At 37.5% G+C, this 24487-nt stretch overlaps 3 protein-coding genes across 5 annotated transcripts; 2 read left to right on the forward strand and 1 right to left on the reverse strand.

Moving 5' to 3' along the window:
* The first annotated feature begins 118 nt into the window (after window positions 1–118).
* LOC145909265 (SUMO-conjugating enzyme UBC9-A-like) lies at window positions 119–1238 on the forward strand. Its single transcript, XM_082996611.1, has one exon. The coding sequence runs from the start codon at window positions 238–240 to the stop codon at window positions 715–717; it is 480 nt and encodes a 159-aa protein (XP_082852737.1). The 5' UTR covers window positions 119–237; the 3' UTR covers window positions 718–1238.
* On the forward strand, window positions 1237–12223 carry LOC145909264 (cyclic AMP-dependent transcription factor ATF-7-like). 3 transcript variants are annotated; one of them, XM_082996607.1, is made up of 17 exons: window positions 1237–1362; window positions 1639–1744; window positions 1873–1982; window positions 3001–3153; window positions 3461–3656; window positions 5003–5055; window positions 5262–5393; window positions 5893–6047; window positions 6572–6722; window positions 6923–7015; window positions 7265–7324; window positions 7684–7850; window positions 8200–8281; window positions 8709–8770; window positions 9798–9937; window positions 10244–10347; window positions 10754–12223. In XM_082996607.1, exons 1-17 carry the CDS (start codon window positions 1285–1287, stop codon window positions 10820–10822), a joined length of 1911 nt encoding a protein of 636 aa, XP_082852733.1. In that variant the 5' UTR covers window positions 1237–1284; the 3' UTR covers window positions 10823–12223. The 3 variants fall into 3 exon arrangements, with proteins under 3 accessions (XP_082852733.1, XP_082852734.1, XP_082852735.1); XM_082996608.1 differs by having other exon boundaries at window positions 7687–7850; XM_082996609.1 differs by having other exon boundaries at window positions 6572–6716.
* Window positions 12224–12762: 539 nt separating this feature from the next.
* LOC145908563 (inter-alpha-trypsin inhibitor heavy chain H3-like) lies at window positions 12763–22707 on the reverse strand. Its single transcript, XM_082995863.1, has 20 exons — window positions 22576–22707; window positions 22065–22270; window positions 21592–21754; window positions 21076–21176; window positions 20875–21003; window positions 20494–20633; window positions 18783–18965; window positions 18501–18626; window positions 18047–18194; window positions 17589–17769; window positions 17160–17304; window positions 16622–16742; window positions 16070–16265; window positions 15543–15759; window positions 15048–15210; window positions 14917–14991; window positions 14547–14720; window positions 13839–14021; window positions 13355–13560; window positions 12763–13067 (listed from the first exon to the last, which is right to left on the reverse strand). The coding sequence occupies exons 1-20, from the start codon at window positions 22622–22624 to the stop codon at window positions 12881–12883; spliced, it is 3093 nt and encodes a 1030-aa protein (XP_082851989.1). The 5' UTR covers window positions 22625–22707; the 3' UTR covers window positions 12763–12880.
* Between the last annotated feature and the right edge of the window lie 1780 nt (window positions 22708–24487).

Raw genomic sequence — 24487 nt, forward strand, 5'->3', positions numbered from 1 at the left:
TTAATGCTAATCCGCAGAGCAAAATTAACTAATACATTAAAATATGTTAAATATTTTCTAGTTGACATACTGTACATGAAATCACAGCAAAAATAAATACCTCGCTCCGATCAAAAACTCCTTTACTCAGGAATATGTATATTAACCTGAAACTTTCATGCATGTTTAAGGGCATATCAGTTGTGCAGTTTTGTGTGAGTCTTTTCTGTTTAAAGTATTGGATTGTGGAGTAGAAAAATGGAAGGGATTGCCGCTGCCAGACTCGCAGAAGAACGGAAAAAATGGAGAAAAGATCACCCACATGGATTCGTCGCTAAACCAATGAAGAACGAAAACGGCACCATTAACCTTATGCAATGGGAGTGTGCGATCCCTGGAAAGGCTGACACACTATGGGATGGTGGTTTGTACAAACTGCGAATGATATTCAAGGATGACTATCCATCATCTCCACCCAAATGCCGATTTGAGCCTGGATTGTTTCATCCCAATGTTTATCCCTCTGGAACAGTTTGCTTATCAATACTTGACGAGGACAAGGATTGGAGACCAGCTATTACAGTTAAGCAGATTCTACTGGGAATACAGGACTTGCTTACAGAACCCAACATTCGTGATCCAGCTCAAGCCGAGGCATATGCTGCCTATAGTCAAAACCGACCAGAATATGACAGACGTGTTAGGGAGCAAGCAAGCAAGTTTCGCGCTTGTGATTAGTTGAATCATCTCCCAAACCTTAGTCCTACAACAAGGCAATACTGCCTGATAATGCAGTTGCATGAAAGTTGCAAAATGATTTCCTGTAAATTACGATGTAACTGCCAGAACTTGATTGTACATAAAGTTGTCTTCAAGCTCTTTGTAGATAATTCATGAATAGTGCTTGAAATATGTTAAGCTACTTTACATGATCAAAAAAGCTTGATCCATATATAGTTCAAATTTATAGTTTCAATTCAAAATTCTGGTTTAAGGCTTGCTTTGGTGTGTTAGTGGTCTTGCTTTCTGTTGTCTGTTCATTTAATCAAGTTCATGCTGATGTACCACACTTTCTAAATGACCTATTAACCAGCTATGTGTTTTTAACATAGAAAAGTGTAATTGCCTTCAAAATTGTGAAGCACGACCACTCGCAAATTAAACCCTCTTTCTTCCAATTGAGTTCATGTTCTACTTTTTGAAATCGGTGAAAATTCGGATTTTGTGCCCTAACATTAAACTTTGTTTTCTCTTCTTAGGTTTTTAACATAAGAAAGTAGTAGTGTCTGGCTGAAAGCACCTATAATGTCTGAGCCAACTGGTGGCGAAAATGATGACAAGTTACGAAAACCGTTTGCGTGCTCAGCCCTTGGATGTGGGCAGGTACAACATATATATATGTTTAAAGTAAAAGAAAAAATGCATAGATTGATTCTGAAATATTTAACTGTCAGGCTTAGCTAGTTAAAATATAATAATATATGTATTAAAAACTTAAAATATATATATTTTAAAAACCTTAAAAACTGATGAATGTTTTGCATGCCAGATTGAGCTCAATGCATATTTAACAATCAACAACTTGGCATGGGCTAGGTTGGGTTGTTTTCTCTTCTTGTAAAATTTGCGAATTTCTAAATTGGTTATCATTGTTTTTAGAGGTTTTTAACATCAGAAAGACTTGATACACACAAACAAAAACATCAGATGACTCTGAAACTTGGTCCCACAAGAGTAGGAAATTTGCAGGATGTTCTGCCAATTGGTACACATGTGTTTGTTGTATGTCTTCAATCTTCTACATAGCAAGATACAGTGCTTCTAAGAGCAATTAATGACAATGTTGTAGAAGTTTTGGTCGCAGAAATAAAATATGAAACACTTTATTTTTAGATCAAACTCCAACACCCACACGTGTTCTTCAAATGGGAAAAGAGATTGGTTTGTTTGATGAACTTAAGGAAAACCCCTTCGACCGCGAGTTTAAAACCGCACAAAAAGACGTAAGTTTAGCGGGGTACACCACGATACAAATATTGAATCACTGGGAGTCTATTACATCACTATTTATGTATGCGTTGATTCATATCAAGTTTCAGTGCAGCATTTTGTGACGTAGTTTCAGATCTTAATTGTCATCTCTGTCATTATGAATATATATTGATTTTGGTTAATAATTTTGTTTTTCTGTAAAACTGTTGTGTAGTTTTGATCATAAGACAAAAAATAGATGGTTATCTCTTGCTTGTTGTAAAGTTACATATTTGGTGACCTATGTTAAAGATTTATTGTGTAAACTTGCTTGTACTTGTATGGAATTGAACTTGAGTGTCACTAGCCCTCAGGCAAAACGAGACTGTTCCTCCCAATTCGAATAAGCTTATGACGTCACCTCTCTTCCCTATCCACATAACTACAACCTTGGCGTGTGGTAATAACAAAATTGCCTGCACGTACCACATTTTCCCTGATAATTACACGGATTTTTGATCATTTGTGGCTGTGGATCATGATAGGCGTAACTTCCTGAACGTTAAAAGTTTCCGGGAAAGTTGGGAAACGATGGAATGTGTGGTGGAATTAAAAACTTAGAATGTTGGACCGACCAGTTTGCCCACGAATATTAGAGGCATATCACTGTTGGATATATATGTTCATATTCTTTCCATATTTTTAAAACATAGTTGAAATACATGTAAACAAAGTATATGACAAATATCCAAAATATTTGTGTTTATTCTGAGTATAAAGAGACTGGTCCATATTGCTATTAACATTGTCATGTTTCAAAGAAAACTGATGATGGCATAAGTTTTTGCCGAAACGTTTTGTTTTAAACATGACAATGTTAATAACAATACGCGCCAGTCTCTTTATACTCAGAATTATGAGGAAATCCGTGATTTGTGTTTCTAATTTCATGTTTATGTCGTTTAAGCTTTATATTACTGTATATGTTTACCAGTTCCTGTATTCTGAATAGTTTTGTATTAGGTTATAAAACATGCAATGTTTTTATAGGTTGGTTTTACCCCTAAGCAACTCAGGGCAGCGTCTGTAGTTCAACAACTTCAACTTCGAAACAACAACCACAAAACGAAAACCCCAACAACACCAACTTGGCCTTTGTGTATAAGTTCATCTGGTGACGTAGTGAGTCACTCTGGAACTAGTGTAAGTTACTACGGCATATCTGTGCTTCCTCTTTGTAGTAATGGTTAATGATTTGTCTAAACTTTTCTAGAAGCTCAATTAAACTGTGGAACTTTTTCTTGCTTGTCAATTTCTGTTTAAATATGCTGAAAATCTGTTTTGGAAATTTGTTTTTATTTGTAAAAAACAACAATTTAAGACTAATTTTGCAATGATTACTACACACACACATATATATATATATATACTATTTTTTTAGCATAAATACATCAACTTAAATCTATTCCCACCATTGCATTTTTAAAGATAAGAACACTTTGTTTTACAGCAACCAGTTCATGTTATTGCCCTTACACCAACTCTCCCCTCACCTGGGTTACTATCTGGGGCTGGTCAATACTTTCTTCCACCTCTCATACCGTCCCCGCAAGGTCCGATTCCTGCCCTGCCAGGATATAATGCAACTTCACCTATGCAGGTTCCAGCCACGCTGCTCAGTCCAACTCTAATGCCCTTCCCAACAGGTTTGTTTCACATTAAATTTGATGTTTTTTTTCCAAATTGTGTCCTTTTGTAACACAAGAATCAGCTGTAAAAAAAAATATTCACAGTAAAAATAACAACCCCTTCAGAAGTTCCAAGTTCCATTATGCAACGTTATAGTTTGCTGTGTTGGTATTACAAACAAAATATTATGGGGTTTTTTGCAACAAAATAGTATGGGTTTGTTTACAAGAAATTTTTAAATTCTGTCATGCATAGCGACACTTCAATGTATATACTGTAAACTCATAATAGGGTAGTTATTTTGTTGTAACATACATTTGGGTGACAAAATGAACAACTACTTTTACCTCCAAAAAAATTTAGGCCATTTTTTTCAAGATATTTGTTGGCATAAATGAGTTTTGTTTGTAAAAACTACTCACAAAGGAAATGGACATCATTTCCTGCTGTGCAGACCAAGATAAGATTAATTGCTGAGTCGTGAGCATTCCAGAACATTTCTTTCTCTGTATCCAGTTTACATTTCACTTTTAAGCATTAATTCAGATGTATGGAAAGAAATTAGCCGTGGGAGGAGATTTATAGTGGTATTATTTAATAGTGGTATACAATATTGCACAGAGGTTTGCGATAAAATGTTGTTTAATAGAAAAAACTGTAGTATTTTTTTAAAAACTTGACAAACTTTAAAGTAAAGTTGTCGAAAATAGCTTTAGTGACAGCGTGGTGGTGTTTTGTGATGAGCGATTAGTTTAGCTTAACAGGGATGATTAGTATTTTATAAATAAACCTATGAAGAACATTAATTTATACCACCATAATGTTGCATGGCTGTGTTTATAAATAGGCTCAGAGCACACAATAAGTCAGTTGCCCATTCTATGTATTGCATCATTACAGGAAAAGGGTTGGGCAATTATAGTTTCGAGATTTTCCCATTAAAATGCCAGTCGGTGAGTAAACACAACCAGTCACATTGTGTGTGGAAAGCTTTCAATTTACCTGACCATTCATTCAAATGAACGTTTACTATTTCCTAATGATAAACACAAACACATCCAAAGCAAGTCTTTTTATAGTGTAACTAAGTAATTAAGCACCACAATACATACAAATATTGTAAAATTAATTGATCTTAACTGGGTCTTTCTATCTGTAAACCTCTTTATCTGTGTAACTTTTTTATATATATACGCCACGACCAGAACTTGTAAAATATAACTTTCTTCATTGCTTTGCATAAAAGCTTGTGTACATTTTGTCAAAATTAGTCTGAGCCATTAATAAAGTGATTTGGTTAATTTACGAAGACATTATATTTAGTTTATAAAATTTTCATTGCCAATTTTTTTGCATTTTTCAGGACTGATTCCAAACGCTATGATGGCTGACGCCCAACAAAGAGCATTTGCTCAGGTCAGATATAAGTTTTGCTTTCATAAACTTTATTATCATTTCTGTTGAAATGTGTAGTTTACAGTAACATAATTTTTCGCAAGTAAACTGGCCCACTTAATAATTGTGACTCAATGTTTCAAACATTCCGTTGATTGGAAGTGTCATAAGTAACCTGATGCTGTGGTTTTGTGTGATACCCAACAATTTCCTTTTTCCCAAACCAGGCCGTGTTTGCTGCTGCAGCCTCAGCGGCGTCGCCGTTGGCAACATCGGCTGCTTCTCAACCTGCAGCTCCCATGGAAAACTCAATAAAGGAAGTTTCAGCCACTCGAACAATATCCTCGAACAACTACGCTGTATGTTGATCACTTTAATTTTTTTCTGAAAGTTGTTGCTTTCTATATATTTAACTTTACCAAGAATGTTTAGTGCGAGTAAAATGTTAATGTAATACTTACTAAGATTTTTCAGAAGTACATGTACCAAAATTTGTCACCAAGACTGTATAATATCAATAATATCAATTGTTAATTTGTCATTGTTAAATCAGATTAATACATATGTCACCCAATGAGACCTTGCGACAATACCTTTGAAAATATCAATTGCTCATTATTATATTCCTAGAGCTCCAAAAGGAGTAAAAGACGATCAGCTCCAGTATAAGATCTTTATTTACAGAAATATTAATTTCGCCTAACTTTACTATCCTAATTTGTAAAAACAGATCCGTCGGTCACCGACTTGCACTGGCTGATTCCTGTATTCACTTTCTGACGTTTTCTCAATTGTCCATTATTATTCGTATGAAACTACAACCCAACTAAAATTCGTTCTATATTTTTTAAATTTCAGCCCCATCAAAATGTTTCCACCCTCATCCTCCCAAAACAAGAACGTCCGATGTCGGTTGCATCTGTAGGGAGTGATGGTTCTGGTCCGATGTCACACGGAACTTCTGTCATACAGCGAGCTTCAGGAGGTTCAAATGAGCAATCATACGAACAACAGTAAGTTGCCATACAAAAAAATCAAGCAAAACATTTGATCAGCTAAAAGTTTTACAGCTTTGAAAAACTTCTTGCTGAACAAAAAGGCGTACTAGACTTGTTATGTTTCTTTATAATAAGTTTCTTGATAGTTTATAGCAATGATAGTTTCATAAAAAGACTGCATAAAAAGGACGACAAGCAATGTTGTTTGTGGTTATTTATAGGTTCTAGGAAAGCGAACTTTTTTTCTTTTTTTTTCCACTTCTTTCACCCCCTTCTCTGCCATAGATGTAACAAAGTATTTTTTCAACCAAACATCTCTCCATTCTAATATGAGTATTTTTATGAACAAGCATTTAAGTATTTAGCATGAACCTCTAAGAACAGATTTACAACATACATAGTTAAGTAACCCTGCTCTAGATTTATCAATCTGTAAATATAGACTGAGTCATATTCAACAGCCACAAGTTTTATGGAGTGATTTATTCAGTGTTTTGCCTCATGTTTAAACATTAAGCTTATGGTCACATTACTTGCAGGGGTCACATGGTGCCGTACTCAATGATGAACGAGATGAATGAAAGAAAAATGTCCAATACCATGCCAAACCACAATCACATGACCATGCCGACCAATACATCGCTACCTTCTGTGTCAAGTTTGTCCATGGCAGGGCAACATCCCGTCCTGGTGGGTTTTGTTTTTAAGCTGTTTCGACCAACTGAATGTATGTACCTTGCTTTGATGGTAACGTGTGTACTAACAATGGTTGCATAAGGCCAGGCTTAACATAATTTGCAACATCAAAAACTGTTTTTTGAGAAAGGTTTGCTTGTTGTGGCCAAATAAGTACCGAGAATTTTAGATTGTAATTATTCTCTGTCGTGAAGCCAAACCATCCACAACAACAACAACAACCGTTGAGCAGAACTTCCTCGTCAAATGATTTTGGAAGCAATTCCAACTTAGCAGATGCAAAACAGGTATGTCTGCTTTGTTTCTTTACAAGTTCCTGCAACATGACCAAAAATACCTTTTTGTTGTGTTCATGGTAATGTCTCTGTAATGTAATGAAACTTACGAGAAAATGCAGCATTTGCTTTGATAGTTTAGTAAGAATTTTACTTGGATAGTAAACAGTTTGGCTGCCAAGAATTTTACTGCCAACTGTTATATTGAATCATGGTTTAGTACTGCATGATTTTTAAAAAACCTGTTTCATGTTTTAACAGAAATTAAAAGAAACTCTCACCAGCAACAACCCAAACCTACAGCATGCCATGGCAGCTGAGGTAAATACACTCATGTAGATTTTGTTACTTTTCTCTTTGTTCCTTCAAGTATTATTAAAGGTATTATGTATGTTTAAAGTTATAAAGTTTAAGGGTTTATTTTAATAGTAAAGCCATTGGTGATGATGGACATGGTTATGTAGACATTTCAAACATTACCAACTTTAGTGGCTAATTTTTTAACTTTACTATTCTGCCCTATTTGCTCCCAGTTATTTCACATCTATTGATAAATTTACTATGCTTTAATTCTTTAAGAGTTTCTGCGCATACTGTGAAGATGTCTCAACCACTTTTCACATTTATATGTTTTCATACTATTAAGTAGCGTACAGAATTACCCAACAGTATTGTCCTAGCAGAAGGTCAGCTCATCAAGTGATTCCTCTGCTCCGTACCCGGTTGCATCTACATCACATAACGATGACATGAAACCTCTACGTAGAAGAGGTCGCCAACAACTTGACATTGACCCTGATATTAAAAGGCAGCGATTCCTTGAGCGTAATAGAGCAGCTGCAAGCAGGTATGTCTCATGTGTTTCTCTGACAAGACAGGTTCAGTAAGTGGTCATTTCAAAAGGTTTAAACCAGTGGTTCCCAATCTTTTTTTATCTGTGGCCCACCAATAGCTGCTTGTGGCCAGTCCTACAAAATGTCAGTTGGCCCCTTTTTGTGTTCAAATTGGTGAAGTGAGATAAGTGAATGTCATTTAAAGATTGAATCATAAACACAGGCCCACGCTTTATTGTTATTTTGTTTTGATCTTGTAAAATATAGAAGTCCTGATGTAACTGATGGTTGGAAATTTAGAAGTTGGTGTAATCGACAAGCCACTCATAGATGTCAATAATTTTCCTTTTGCTTAATGTTTAGGTGTCGAAATAAAAAGAAGAAATGGGTGAATGGATTAGAAAGTAAAGCCAAGGGCTTAACACATCTTAACGTCCAACTTCAGGTGAGACCAGTATTCTTAAATGAAGATGAGTGTTAAAGTTCTTTTCCATTGGTGGTTTTGACCATAATTTTTATTGTGGTTAAAAAAATTACCACCAAAGCTATTCTTCTCATAGGCATGGACAATATAGAATAAAACACTATACTAGAATGTTCTAATCTTATAGCTCAAGGTGGCAAGATTTGACTAAAATGTCCTAGAACAGTTTAAACCGAATCCAGAATATAGAATATTTTGTGTGTTTGCTGGGTGTGTTGTTAATTGCCTTAGTTTACTTTATATCTATGTACTCTGTTGACCACATGTTCATATGGAAAGTTTTATTTGTATGCGTCGCATTCTACATGGTTTCATTCTATGCTTTTTTGCAAAAACTGCATTCTTTTTATTTCCAATCATTTTAAATTAATATTTGATCTTTTTCTAGAATGAAATTGCTTCCTTAAAAGATGAGATTGCCTCCCTGAAGCAGTTGCTACTCTCACACCGGTGAGTTTGTTTGTTGATTTTCAGAAATTTTGTGAAATTATTATTTCAAGTAACAAGCGTATAAAGTTGAGTTATGCAGTTGGACCAGGATTGTGGTACACTGTATTTGATGACAAGGTAAAGATTATAACTTGAGGGTTTTAGAAATTTATAATGAAGATAGGCTGATTTTTAAGTACTGCTGGAACACAACAAAAAACAGTATTGGGTTGATCAAGTCACAACAAAAGTCTATTCACATGTTTCAATTCAGAAAACCAGACATTCTTGGACCAAATTATGTTTGGTCAAAGAGAACTGGGAATATTAGTTGGTGCAGGCCTATGTAAATGCCTAATATAGTTTTTATATAAAGGCATTCACACATCCTGTTGAGTATGTCAGTTGCTACTGTGGTGTCACAGAAGTTTTGAGCAAGGCAAAACAATGCAAGAATTGAGAATTTCAGTTATTTCAAGACTATGTGAGTGCTTGGAAGTAGTTTGCTTATTTAAGATAAACAGTGCAGTAACTGTGTCTTGCTCTGTCATGGTGTTGGCTAGTTGACATATGAAGAAGAATATCTGAGAGATGTATCAGTGGGTAAAATATTTTGTAGAGTATTCTCATTAATGTACAGAAGATATTTCCTGTTTTATCTCTGGTTTTTAGTATGTTGCCAAACAGCATATGAAGGTCTAGAATTTCGAGAAAGTTTTTCTAATTTGAGTTTTCAGCTATTCAGGATTGATAGAGCAACAACCAAATAAATCTGTGAAGCCCAACAGGTAGCCTAGATGTTGGCTAAATGTTAATTATGTGATTTGCATTACAAATTAAAACGTTTTTTATAAGCAATGGGGCCAATACCCATTAAGTGTGTCAGCACAAAGATGTCTTTGTCTGGCCGTTTGATGGTCAAGATCGCTGTATTGTCACCACAAAGCTAAACTGATAAGACCTGGTCAGATAAAATAGTCTTTGGTTCCTGTATGCAGCAAACTAAAAACTATTTCTTTGCAACCATTTTCCATATTCTACATTTCAGAGATTGTCCAATCACCAAAATGCAGCAACAAAGTATGGCAATGGCCGGAATAAACCTAAACACACTCGAACCTTCCACGCCATCCACTATTATTTTGGATTCCATGGTAAAATCGGAATCTCCTGGATCCAGTGGAGGTGGTAAGTTTAAATGCTTTCATATTTGCAACTGTCTAATATACAACTTAACCATTTTCACTTATACTATAGGGGATCGGCAATGTTTTAAAATGCAACATGCCAGTTTACAAATTTATATCAAAATGTGAATGACTTAGCCAGTATTTTTGTGTCTACTACAAGATTTTCCATTTGAACAGTTTAAACACCCAAATCACCTAGGGTGGCATTAATATTCATGTTGCATGTCTATTGTATACTAAATCAATTAAACATTCTGTAAATACATGGAGAAAGGTAATAAGAGATTGCATTCAACTTTTCCAGAGGGTCCGCACCCATCTCTCACTGCCACTCATTCAACAGGTTCCATGGACGAAAACTTACATAATTCAAATCCCAACCTTGCCATGCAACAACCAGCTACACAAGTAGGGCTTTTAACACAAATTTGGGGGCGTTATTTTAACTATTTGGGGGGTATTGGATTGTTTGAAATATTTGCTTGGTGCACTTAATGATTTTTTGCACTGCTTTTTGTGGGTTTACCTTATTCAAAATATTAGGGCGCTTATATCTGTTGTAATTGATTCTTAAATCTCTCACCGTTCTATTGCAATCGCTGTCACAATTTCCACCTTGTATACTGTGTACTATTTGAATAAGACACTTACGATGTTTATTTTAGCGAAATATATTTGTTCCTGAGTAAGTAAGCTAACTTATTTACGAAAAGAAACGTTCGTATGCTGCTTGTGATGTAAGGTATAATTCTAGGAACCCACAAAACGACCAGTCTTCATTGTTTAAATAAACATCACATTTTATACTTTTTAGGCAGGATCAATGTCAAACGGTCAAATGATGTATTCCAATATTATTGCGTCATCGGCCGGTACCACGTGACCACCGACAATGATCTTTGTTTTCAAACAATGCGGCCTTCGTGAAATCTTCCGGGCAGGCATTTTATGGTACATCGACAGTTTTATTTTTACTTTTCTTTTTGCCTTTTTATCCAGTGCATTGCCAACTTTCGTTCGTTTATTTTTTCTAGTATTTTACCGGCGCGCGGCGCTTTTTCGTGGCTGTTATTTCTTTTCTTGAAACCAAAAAATGTTCCAAAGTCGTTTTTACCTAATTTGTTGTAAAAGATTTAGGTGTATTGGAACTCAAGTATTCGTTGTTCCGTTCAATCACAAATTAAGTTTTTCAAGTGGTTTTTCACAGTCTTAAAATGTGAAATATAAACCTTTTAAGTTTTGGTGGCAACTTCTGTACAATCGAAACCGTCCGAAACCAACAAGTTTAATTGTGTAAGTTCGATACAAACCCCGACGCCGAATCACTCAAATCTTCAGGGTTTTCACGTTTACATTGTCACAATTACGTTGCCGTGGCAACTCTAAACACACGTGACCAGGGACGTGGCCATTACTGTTCCACATCGAGTTCACAAAACACAGACAAAATAACGAACCATGACAATTTAAATGTCACAACACGTGGTTTTGCAAATACCCGGCTTTCTCTTGCATGCATGACGACGCAATTGATCAAATACATCACTCTGGTCGTTCATGACGTCACTGATGACGTATCGTTGCCCTCCCCTTGATGCCGATTAATACAAACTCTTGCGTTGTAGCAAAATCTCGCCGTTCTTCTACTAATCACTTTTATTTCTTAACCCAATTGTTTGTTTCTTGCTAACGTTTTGAACTACGAGTTTATCCCATTATGTCGTCATAATCTGAACAAATCTCAAACCTCCACATGCTTGCTGAGGCTGCTTAAGGCCAAGTGGTACAAAAAAGTTGCCACGTTTGTGATATTTTAGTTTTTTAACGATATTTTACACTAAAAGTCTATTTGAATTTACTTCAGTAAAAAATGTTCCAAAGATATGTGTTTATTTGTGTTTTGTCCGTGGACTGGCGTCTGTTTGTTACGTCACAGACAATATTTATTTTTGTACTGGATTTTTGGAACGTTTTTTGACAACAGTTATTTTCACTTAAATTTCGCAAAGCTATTTTGGGTTTGCTTCCAAAGTAGTGACCTCTTTAAAGGATGAATACCGAATATGAAAATGGAAAATTATGTGTGTAAAACTTTTAAGTGTGTCATTCTGTTGCCTCGCTAATTTGTCACGAACACAACACTTTCTGTCACAAAACCCGCCAAAGCAACAGCGGCAATAATACAATCAGTATTGTGTTGATTATGCACGATATATATTTTCTGTATAGAAGTGTATTGCGACTGCTGAAAATGTGCTGTATTAACAAAGCATATCGCCTTTTCCTCTCTATATCTTGTGTGTTACGAGTTAGCAGGAACAGTGGTAGAGTTAATGCATACATTTTGAAGTGGAAGCTGAAGGTCTTGCGGACTTGGTTTGTGCGTAATTTGCCAAATGTTCAATCATATACCTTATAGACAGGGATCCCCACAGGGCAAGAGAAAAAAAAAGTGGTGAAATCCAGCCTTTTACGATAGAAATCCCTTAATGGGCCCCCTAAACGGGTAGGAGTCCTGGTGCGCCGGACTGACTGCTCCCCCCTCTCGTGGGGCCAGGGTCCCTACCCACCGGGCTGCGAATCTGTATCGATCCGTACATAAAGATCAATTTATGGGTCATGATTGCAAGATTCTACGCGGCTCGTGACCACAGCAACCAAAACCTGTTGCACCCCCGCAGCCACCAATAAACTTGTCTTATTTCTGTGCCGTGGTTTCTGCTGATACATCGTTATGCTTCATAAATCTACCATACCTCCAAGGCTGGTTCGTATCGCGTGTTGTTATGAATTACTGTGACTTTTGGAAGAGTATTTATTGTGGTATCGTCCTGTATCACATTGAACAGAGAATAGCCCGACTGCAGTTATTTTCAGTCATTCTTAAAGTGTCAGAATTCCACAATGGAATCGAGTTTACTGCGATTTTAAAACACGAACATCACGTGGTAAATTTTTCCTCTTTCTTGTTCGCGGTAAATAATGGATCGATCAAATGAGGAGTTTCGTAGAATTTCGTCTCCCGTCGTAGGAAATCGGTTGCGTTGCAAATGTAGAAACACTGGAGTTGACCACGTGGTGTCACAGGATCCACCATCAATGTGTGGTGAACTTGGACGTGCCTTTGTCTGAAACCAAATATCTCTTAATCCCGGGTTGCACGACTAAAACAGTTACGCGATATTTGTTGTTATTATTCGTCACGTGACAAGCATTCGTGTGATTTTTTCAGGGGTGATGCATTTTGCAAAAGCTTATGTTCTGACTTTCTAAGTCAGAAATTAGCCCTTGTGTCGTTATTAAACCCATAGTGTCAGAATTGGCACGAGTTGCCTGTGATTAGCACCCCTATGTCCTCTTCTTACAACTTTATGTTGTTTCGTGGGCGAAATTATGTATCTTTCTATCTACCAACCTGTATTTTAAAAACTCCTTGTTGTTTCGTTCAAATACACGCGCTCTTTTCGACTGCCTCTGCATTTTGCGTGACATAAACTCTCCGAATATGCCACTTGAGGCAACAGAGAGTCGTTGCGTGTTGTCCACCACCAGATCCACGTGGTCTCCCATCGGTTTCGGATGATTGAGCAGCAGTTTGTCACGTGTTCGGTGCAGGTTGATCTGCGTGCAATTGTTAAATTGATTTGTTGCGAGGCCGAGAACACGCACACTTGTAATGTCATAACTGATAATTGTGACGTCATAGCCAATAAAGGGGGTTTTAATTTTGGTTCTAGACATAAATAAATATAACTATATGAAGGAATTTTACCACAATTTGTCAATTTCGTGGGGACAATTCCAACTTAACACCATTTGTAGGTTTTATCACAAATTGGTAAGTAGAAAATACGGTCGTTGCAGGTTGTAAAAGGAAAAACGCGCGCAAAAGCACTCACTATGAAATCCGTAACCCCTTTCAACGTTATCTTCACCATGGAATGCATTCGTGAAACATCGTATATTGTGAGCCTGACAGCTGAGTATTCGAATGTCAAGGAATCGTCCGAGGCGTCAATTACTTCTATTTTCACTCGTTTCTTGTCCGTTGCGTTGTAAATTGTGATGTTATGTGGAGAAACCTACACAAGGAAAACTTTCTGGTAACAACAGGGTAACACTACATCAACTTGGTAAGATTCTGTGACTCGAGTGGTCAGTCTCAGTCAAGGGATTTACCCCAGCTGTTCCCAACTTTTTTTAGGCGAACCATATTTTTTAATAAGATTTCTATTTCGCAAAATTCTTGCGACCCAAGCATGCAGTGAGTTTGACGTAACAAATAATAAAATAACTTGAAAACCAAGATATTCACAAATCAAAGTTAGTAGCGACCCCGAACAAACTTTCAAGCTACTTAGGTTGGCAACCTCTACTCCCTACCCCATCAGTTGTAACCGGTTGAGTAAATCACAAACTGACACAGTGACAAAAGTCATTGGATCTGAATTTATAAGTGGTTCGTGGTTTGACATTTGGTCACAAAAGTTAAGTTTGAAGACAACTGACTTGTTCTCCCTATGTTGGCTTCAAACCTGTGTATTGTTCACTATTGCACCTCCTGCAGAAAAACATTTGCTCTGTTAAAGTTCATAAAACCACCTTACCACAAATGCGACTCTTAGTTTTGCGAAATTAAGAGCCAGAGAGTAGAAATATGATTCCAGCTCGTAGTTCGGACAAATCACTTTCTTCTCCTCATCTGGTGGACGAGGTGGCGCCTTCACAACCAACCCGTTTACCTTCAGACCATGGTTCGGTGAATGTAATAGGTCGTAGATCTGTTACAATGTGGAGGTTTAATGGAGTGCCGCTAAGTTGTTCTAACTGTTGTAAAAATATTAGAATTTCAACAACAAACGGACGAACTTTGGTCTAGTATTTGGGGTTCATTATCAACAAAGACTTTTTCAAAATGTTTGCAGAATCAGCGTTTAAGGACAATCTTTTAATCTTAATTGTATTTTGCCAGCTTACCTTTCCAGGTTTCCCACCCCAGGTAAAACAGACAGTGACGTCATCGTGAAGATTAATAATGAAATGGGGATCTCCCTAAAGCAAAAACTCACTTTACAACTTGACGAAAGCTTTATTTTCATTTTGCTCACTTGAAATATCCACGGCAGCGGTTGCTTGGTCTCCGGTCGGACAAGCTTTGTCGTCACCGGCGGTGATGACGTCACAACTTCTGACGGTGGCGTCGTACTTCCTGTGACGTCACCTTGGTCTGCTCGTATGACCAGAGCCGTGACGTTTGTAACAAACCCGTACCTGTATTGAGGTCACAATATTTATTGGCTGGATATATTTTTGTTAGTTGTTGTACCTTAAAGGTCGGACACGATAGATCTTGAAGAGATTGTTAACTCTAGTAATTTTACGATTGTATTGAAATTACATCATAATTTAAGTTTTAAAGCGAAAATATGAGTGTCTAATTTTGTGTTCCTCCTTAAATATTCATGAACAATGCCATTTGTGTAGTTTTTCTCTTAATATGTTTTTTTGTTGTACAAAAGGTCATCAACTGCAACATGCAGCAGTATATTTTCATTACGTCCATCCCATTCATTAAATTGATCACTTTTAACTTTAATACTTACTTCATGGATAGAAATATTGCTTCTTTTCTGTACTTTCGTCGCTCCAGTTCGGTTTCGGCCGCCTCCAATTTCTGGTGAAGTTCTTTGAGACGCATCAACGCGTATATACGGTCGGTGATTTTCGGAACGCTTCGGAAAACTTCGGATTGTTGGCATGACGTAACGTTTTTCACGATTAGGTTGTAGTCGACCGTCTTATCTCTTGCTTCGGACATTCCTTGAAAAAATAATTATTTCAGTGTCTTCATTTTGCCAGGTTTCATCGAAGCCAGGTTTTATATCACAGAAATAATGAATTATTTTCTAAAAAGAACGTTTGCTTATAACTTTTATTATATTTTATAGTACCTTTAATGTACCGGTGAACACCTTCTACATCAAATATCACCATGTAGCGATTTATCTATGTATCTCGCCATCAAGGATTTATGTATCCATGAAACTGCCTATTGCCATGCACCGTTACATGACATCAGTCAGAACCATGTGGTTACATTGTAAAGTTTAATATTATGTATTGAACTTACCAGTTACTGTGATAGTAACTTCATCCCCGTCTCTCAGTGTAGAGTTCTTATGGAGCATTCCGGTCACTAGTATCTCCTCTCCCACCCTCAGCACGTAATGTTGTAACTGTGTCGTATTTCCCACCACGCCATTGGGGTATTTGATTGACAGCTCGACCAAGAGTGGACCCGCTATGGTCGCAAGGTAATTCTGAATCTGAGAATAAATATCCAATATTGGTGCGGGGGTTGTTTGATGTGATTGGTCCACTTGTATAACTTATGAATGACAAAACAGTCCAGTTTGAATTTTTTTTAGAATAATTTGCGTCTACAGAAGTAATTAAGTCATAATGGTCAGTGAGGTGCTGACAATGCACGGTGTTTCGACCAACGAAGTTTCAATTTTGTTTTATTTATATGGGACACAGACAAGTAGAGCTCAGTTGTAGTAAAAGTATATGAAACAACAGATAATGGGTGTTTGTCGAAAGTGCTCATGCCTGGCTTACGTCTGTTATTTTCCTAGAAATCAATATTTAAAACACACCAGGACAGAACATATTTCTTTACCTGAATTCCGGCGTCGGTATCTTCATAAATCTGTTTCCAAGTTCCTCCATTTTTAGTTGCAAGTTGTTTGAGGAAATCAACATCGACGTTTTCACCAAAACCGATCGAATAAATTCCGTATCTGAACAAAAAAAACCAGTGGCTATGATCACGCTTTGGAAATGGTTACCCCTTAACAACCGTTACATCACTGAAACTATTGCTACTGATGCTTGCATCTATGCATGTGATGGGCCTATTTGAATTGTGTATTTTTGACAAAAATAATATTTACTCTTCTATTATGGATAGCAGGGCCCTGAGAGATAAAAATTGTGGCGATGCGTGGATCTTTTGTAATGGAGATCACGTGAAAATATCAGTGGAACCCAGTCTTCACGATACAAAATCCCTTAGTTTCAAAGCAAACAATGGTGTTCGTGGGTCCCCCTTTATCCATTCATGGTTGCCATAAGAGTCTAGTCTTGGGCCTAGACTGATATGGGACCGGCTGCACTCTCTCTCATGTGGCTTGATTCATAAATTGTTTGTCTTTTACCCTTTACGGTTTATCCTCTGCACGTTTCTGAGAATGGTTGAGGCCGATTTCACTCCGATCGTTGGTTTTCCGTCAGTGAGAAATATGATGTAGTCTGTGGTTGGGTGGATGAAAGAACGGAGAGGGCGGTTTTCCACAGTGGTATCTGGAATAACAGAAACTTATTACAAATCTTTGCCAAAATATCTGCTTTTTCAGGTTGGCGAAGTTGTTGGTTTTGCAAAAAAAAATCGTGTCATAGGTTTTTCAGAAATAATTTTACGAATGGTTGTTCGGCGGTTACGATGACGTTGTCGGCTGGATTTACAACAACATTTGTCAACTTTTGTGAGTTTAAGTTATCATGAAACAGGTAAAGCAACAAACAGTAGTGGTATTTCTAAAGATTTAGTTTTGTACTTATCATTGCCACTTTTCACACAAGTTTACCTTGAATAAGTAGTCTCAGGCCAGTCAACAGCGCGTCGTTAATATTAGTGGCGCCGTCTGGTTCGAGACTATTCATAAATCTCAAAGCAAGTCTCTTATTTTGTTCGGTGGCTGGGACGAGTCCTTCTCTGGGTTTCCAAACTCGAATCACCGACTCGAAAAGCACGATGTTCAGCAAGACCTGCAGCGACCGCAAAAATAATGTACATTATACACTTCATGTAGAATCATTTTCTCGACAGGAAATGTCTTGATATCTAATCAACTATAAAATTCAAATGACTGTCTTCGAAACTATAGATCGCCAGTCTGTCAAGGTAGCTTGGTTAACGGATCCAGCATAGTTTCTATTCCTTTTTTCGTCTTAAAAACTATTGCTTTTTACATTATTTCTACCACGCCATGACCACAAGAACGCTCGCCTTGACAACCAGACCAAACCTGTTTCTGTTACTTACATTTTTATCCATGGCGTCGATGATATTTCGGACGGCGCTTCGAACTTGATTCATTTTCGTCCCGGCCATAGAACCCGATATATCGAGAACAAAAACGATTCTTCGGTGGATCTCGTGAAGGTCAGGAGCAAAGGTGTGGAGAAAGTATCTAACCAACATATTCAAAAGTCAAAGAAGGTTTAATGTTTTTTACATGTGATTTATGGCTACAAAATTGCCTTCAACATTTGCAGGAAGGAACTTGCCCTGTCATATTATCCGCAATGACTAATACAGTTAACTTAGTTTACCATGTTTGGGCTGTAAACAAGGCCACTGTTTCGGCCTATTATAGGCCTCCCTAGTACAGCTCGGTTACTATAGTGAAGAGAGATGTCACTTCAAACATAATATTGGATCCATTGCTTATGCATAATTGACATGTTTATGTAAAAAATACTTTGAACGCACTCACCCGTTCTGAATGTAAAAAGTACCAGCCCGAAGCTGTGACGTCAGGTTGTATTGAAGTTCGAACTGGCCACCATACGGCGCTAGCTCTCTAACCGCTGGAGGGCGGTAGGAAACGTGTACAAAGTTTCTGAAAAATGATTGAAATGAGATACACTGTGAAAAAATGTATAGAATTTCCTAATTGTCAATTTTTTACGTCTAATGTTAATTGTGATTCAATTCACAATACCAACCCCCAACCTCGTCTAAAAACCTAGCCCATATGTGTTTTTGGTACTGTTACCTTCTTCGGGTTATGGTGTACCCCGCTGGCAAAGAGAGCGATGAGTTTGACTCAATTAATCTGGTGGCGCTGTCGATGGGAGGCAAACGGAGCAAGTCGAGTTCACGTTTCGCGCAAAGGTAAATGTCAACCAGAATGGATGAAAACAACTGCGTCCTCAACACAGCTGCTCTGTATGTGTACCTGAGGGCATAATGAAACCTACAATTAAAGCTTTTGTTGTGCGTCGACGTCATGCCAACGAAATCGCGATAATTTCCGTTTTTTCTCTGCAATTTTGCTTCAAATAAGCAATACACAAAAGAAAATATGCGTCTCGGCTTTTCACCGCGCTGTTTTTCACATTTATACGAGTACATCATAATGAAAGGCTGCTGCATAGCAACCGAAACGTTTATTTTTATGAATATCTTTACTAGTGATGCCTTTTTGTTTTCATAATATGCCTGGCAGCATCAGTAACGAATTGTTAGAACGGAATACGCAAACAAAATGAAGTTGAAACCGGATTGTGAAATATGAAAAAACAGGCTATCTTTGCACTTTTGTAGATATGATCACCGGAAGCGTGTCGGAATGGTTAAATCTTGCTATTTAAAGGCCAGTGTAGATATAGGGGCGATAAAAACCCTTTCCAGATAGCCCGCCAACAGCACATTGCGGTCCATACATGTATTTGAAAACCGGTCGGACTAGCGGTGGAACACGTTTCTCAAAACGAGTGTTGTGTCTGCGAAACATGTAATTTGAATATAGTCTGAGCAATTTGCTGTGAAGGTCAAGTGCACAAACCTAACATAAATCAAGTGCGAATATGAATACAGCACTTATTTTCTACGTCATTTTCTTGATAGTCAAACTTTTCTGAACGGAATGGATGGATTGCTGGATGCAACTATGATGGCAAAAGCAAAATTCAGGGAACAATGCCAACAATGTCCAAAACAAACTCCCTGACAAAAAAAAGCGTTTTCGCTAGACCACGTGACCGCGGGGATAAAGGTCAATCACCGATAGTTGACGTATGATGGCACCCAAAAACTTTCGGTATCCTATTACGTTTCCAGGAGCCCCGAGCTATGAAGTATTGCCCGCTGCTCGACCGTATGTTTTTCTTGCGATTATTATCGTAAACATCTACCGTCACGGTCAGGGGGAGAGGCGTCGCACCATTTTGTTTGAGATAAATGTGTTTGGTTTTCGGTCATCTTGTTACAGCTTCTGTAACCATATCGTCTCAGGCTATTGTTCGTCGATCATTTGCCCCTTATCTTAATCTGTTTGAACGGTTTCACTTTACTATAAATACGATTGTATTGATTCGTTGAACTCAGTTGAACTTGACAAAGTTTTTTTTTTATTGGCAAGTTTTTGTCCATTTTATGGCTATGTTTTATTTGCCTTGGATTCCACTTTCCCCCTAGTAACAATTGGTCAATATTTTGGGCAGTTTTTAAACACAGTGACCTCTTTGTAGAGTTGTAGACTTAGGAGGTTCAACTGAGTCCACAGGCTGCTGGTCTGGCCACCGAAGACCAGTTTGCGTTAAAGTTCAAGTTGAACTTTCCTGATAATCTTTTTTTTATCACGCCTGTTGCATGACAAAATATTCATGAAAAAATATGTTTTCTAACTTAAAAATGTAGCTTGATTATTATGTTACTTATTGTTGGACAGTTTAAAGCATGAATTTACGAACGACAAACCGTACCTGGAGTGTGTTTTGGGAAGAATTTCTTGGTACCTTAGAACGAACACGACCTCGTCTCCAGGTTGAATATTTAAAGAAGTTTCAAAACGTTTCATTGACAATTTCAAATCACTCACATACGGAGTAGTTATTGCCTGGATCTGCACATATATTAAGGGAATAAATATCTTCGCAAAACTCGACAATAAACCATTGGAAACAACCACAGTAAATATTTACTGACGGGTTAAAGTATCGAAAACGAAACAAATACTTTCTATATTGTTGTGTTATTGAATGTGGTTTATAATTTACATTCATTTACCAACAAATTTTACAAAATAAAATCTATTGGGAACTGCGTTAACGGCACGGTTTTCATACTTGCACAATTGCACTTACAAAAGCTTCCTCGTATTTCACAAACGCCTCCCTTTTAACCTCCAATATACCGCGATACGTCATTCCTCGTGTCGTCATATCGAATGACGTCACCGACGCGGATTTCGGTAATAGATACTGGAATTTTATCTGGGCGAAAAATGGAATTGATTTTCGTTGTAGATGTGTTGAAAAAATGTTAAATTTGGAACCTATGCTCACTTCCCGTGTGACGTTGTCATGGTTGACAACACGGCAGGAAATCCTTGTGTCTGCGAAGCCGAACTGGATCACAGCCGTGATGTTGAATTCCGTCTTCATTGCTGGAACACATAAAGTGTACATTGGGCTTAAAAATACTCGAGGAATCGTACGGTAAAGTATGTATATTTGGTGCTTTCGCTATTGCTTGTTGGAATGGAGTACTGGGTAGTTTACCTTAATGTTCACTATACATAGAGATAAGGATAGTTTGTATACTATACATGATTATCATCACAAATTCGCTTGTAGCAAATATGGCCGTCCCGGGGTTGTACAAAGTATTATATGTGATTTTAGTTTCTAGTACAAGACTTATGGCAGACTGGTTTTTTCCTTTAAAAGAACTGCAATAGAAACTATGGAAGCTTGGAAACCAGAATATAATACGGCGTATTGGCCTTATTAAAAGTAGACATTTATCTTCTCTTAACATGGCCCAAGGGCTTATTGGGATATATTTGTGCAACTCTATACCTGTCCTGTATAAGGCTCTGAATCCACGCTCCGTCACACTTCTATCCGATGTAAAGACAACGGTCAGAACTCCCATGGAAGAAACGAACTCATGTTTGCTTCCCTTCTGTTCCCCTTGGATGGTCATCAGTAGCGGGGAATTTCCCGTGCTACCATCTCTAACCTGGTGAAGGAACAAGGGAATTTCCCCAACTTATTTGGAAATGCTTTGTTTACAGTCAATTTGTCATTTGTTCGTTCCCACATCGGCACCGTTTCACATAAGCCACTGACCGTAAGATAAGCGATATACGCAGCAGAAAAAGTACACAAGTTTGTAATAAGAGCGTTTTTCATTGGAGACAGAAAATAACATCCCCCCTGAACAGTTTATGTGAAATCACTCCAGGTCTTAAGGGTCATGGGATTTACACAATTGTGGTTCACATTCAAACGTACAATGTTCACGAACAACACAGTGGGTATATTGATACCTGAATGAAATCATAATCCTGTTCAGTTTGCCAATCTTCGAAAACCAATTCAACTTGTTCGTCGTCAGGCGCCCTTAGCAACCAGAAGCAGTGGAGATCGTTGTCGTATGGTTGTGGATAGTTAGGGGAGTTTATGTACTGGGCATGATACGTTGAATACCGGGTGACGTCGCATGACTGAACTTGCGATAATGCAAGAAATGTAACTGAAAATGAAATGTTTGTTTTAGTCGGTTGATATGCGAGAACATCAAAGAAAATGTTGACATTTCTTAAAACTTCAACAAATATTGACCAACAATTACATTTCTGCTTTGTGAAAACGATCGGTTCGGAATTATCATAAAATGAGGTCAATAAGATTTGGAGAATGCAATTTTACGTGAGGAAATATTGTCAATGTTGTCAGAGTTTTCCACTTCAGATGGAAGAGTTTGACAAATTAACTTACTTTCAAAATCATTGGTTTGACAAACAAAAGGACAACGAAAAGAGTCTTCCTCCCACTTACCTCCGAGGAAGAGACGTAGCCACACTCTGTCGGTCGACATCTCATCCATGTTTATCCACTCTTCGTTTTAATCCATTTTTTCAAGCGCGTTTAGTCTGTTGCTGTTACCAGAACGCTGTTTTCGCTATAGTCAAAGTCAGAATAATTACAAGAACAAAATACAAATAGTAAAGATTGATTGAAATATTCACGATTTAGACCAGACATGCAAAAGAGAAATAAGCAACAATGTGAGTAACTGACTTTGCCATCACTCACTGCCTAAATTTTCAACGCACTTCCGTTCAAGATTCAACTTTCAAAACTTTTCGAGTTGCCTAAATTGTTATTTGTTACGTAGGCCACTCTCACTCTGAAAATGAGGTGACGACATATAACGTCATTGATGATATATTCTTTGCTTCAAAATGAACTCTTAGATTGCTTCGATAACAATAACGCTGTTCTCACGAAGGTTTTAATGCGAACTGCTGATCAATCATAATCTAAACACTACAACTGTCAGCTCTCTTGTCAAACTCGGACAGTCGTTATTTCCATGTTTATCTTTTAACTTTGAACACCTTCTGTGGGGTCGCTTTGTGTGGCAAGTGCTCTGTGTTGTCAACAAACGGAGTAAAAACAAACATCGCTCCCTTGGCAAAGGTTTTTACTCACAGCAAACAATGCACTACGGCGTGTGAATATTTCTTAACATAAACTTCACCCGGATCAGTGTTTCCCTAAAATTTTTGTTCCCTTAACCCTGCAAGGTTATTTGAGTTTACAAGGAACCCCCAAGACTTAATGGATGTAACAACTTTTCAATCAAACACTTCACGTTTTTTTATGCTCTTCTAGTTTAATTACAACGTACAGAAATGGAACCCTTCATATTTTGTTATGGTAACCTAAGGTTGCGCGGAATGCAGTTTGAGAATCGCTCTCCTGGTTTAACATATAAAAAGAGTTAATTTTAGGACAACTCCATCAGTTACTGTCGGATATGTTTATCCTTATTCGGAAAGCGCTGACAAAATTTGTGTAGTTGGCGTGATTTAAAATAAACTGTGAAAGTATATGGGGCTACTGCTGTGCTGTCCTACAATTAAATCTTTCGCAGGAACCATTTACGTGCGCGCGCTTCTTTGGTTGAAACTTAACGAATAAAAACGACTCAAAGAGGAATTCTCAGCCCGTTTGTTTATCATCTATGAAAACATTTTCCTAAACCAATAATGTCTGAAACACCTTTGCTTAGATTAGCTGTCGGTGAACAAATGGCATGGAATAACTTTAACTTATAAGATATATCTCAACTAATCCTGTAAATCGTTTTATCTTTCATACAAATGCAATTTACACGCTAGCGGAGGTGAAACTCAAGACACCATCTGCCTCCAATAATACACGCGATAACTAGAACTAATGTTCAAACCTTCGTAGATCCGTTACAGATTCCAGAACACAACATATTGTTAAACAAATAAACATAGAATTATCATTACAATTGTTTCTATAAATTCCCGTAATGCTTGCTCCTTCCTTCGGATCTAACTTCCACCAGTGGACAGAAATCCAGGTTGTTCTAAAAGTAACACCTACAGAAAGTCGTTCCTGACGCTGGCGTTTAATCTAAAACAAGATCGTCTTTTGCCGCGATAAGGCCTTGCAGCAATTATGACGTCACACGCGGCAATTGTGGTGGCGACGATTTACGTTCGCCCACTTCGAAATTTTTATCCATTTTCCTATTTATGATAATTTGAACATTTCAAGCTGGGACAACCGGTTTTCTATCTCGGTAATTCCATTGTTCATTATGAGGAAAGTTGTAACTTTTATTAGTTTTTAACCAAAAAATCAAACACAAGCGGTGGTAACGCGAATACGTTGATTTATAGTTATTTCATCGCAAAGTATGCAGTCGTGA

Source organism: Ascidia mentula, chromosome 7 (genome assembly GCF_947561715.1).
Source record: "Ascidia mentula chromosome 7, kaAscMent1.1, whole genome shotgun sequence".
Lineage (NCBI taxonomy): Eukaryota > Metazoa > Chordata > Ascidiacea > Phlebobranchia > Ascidiidae > Ascidia > Ascidia mentula.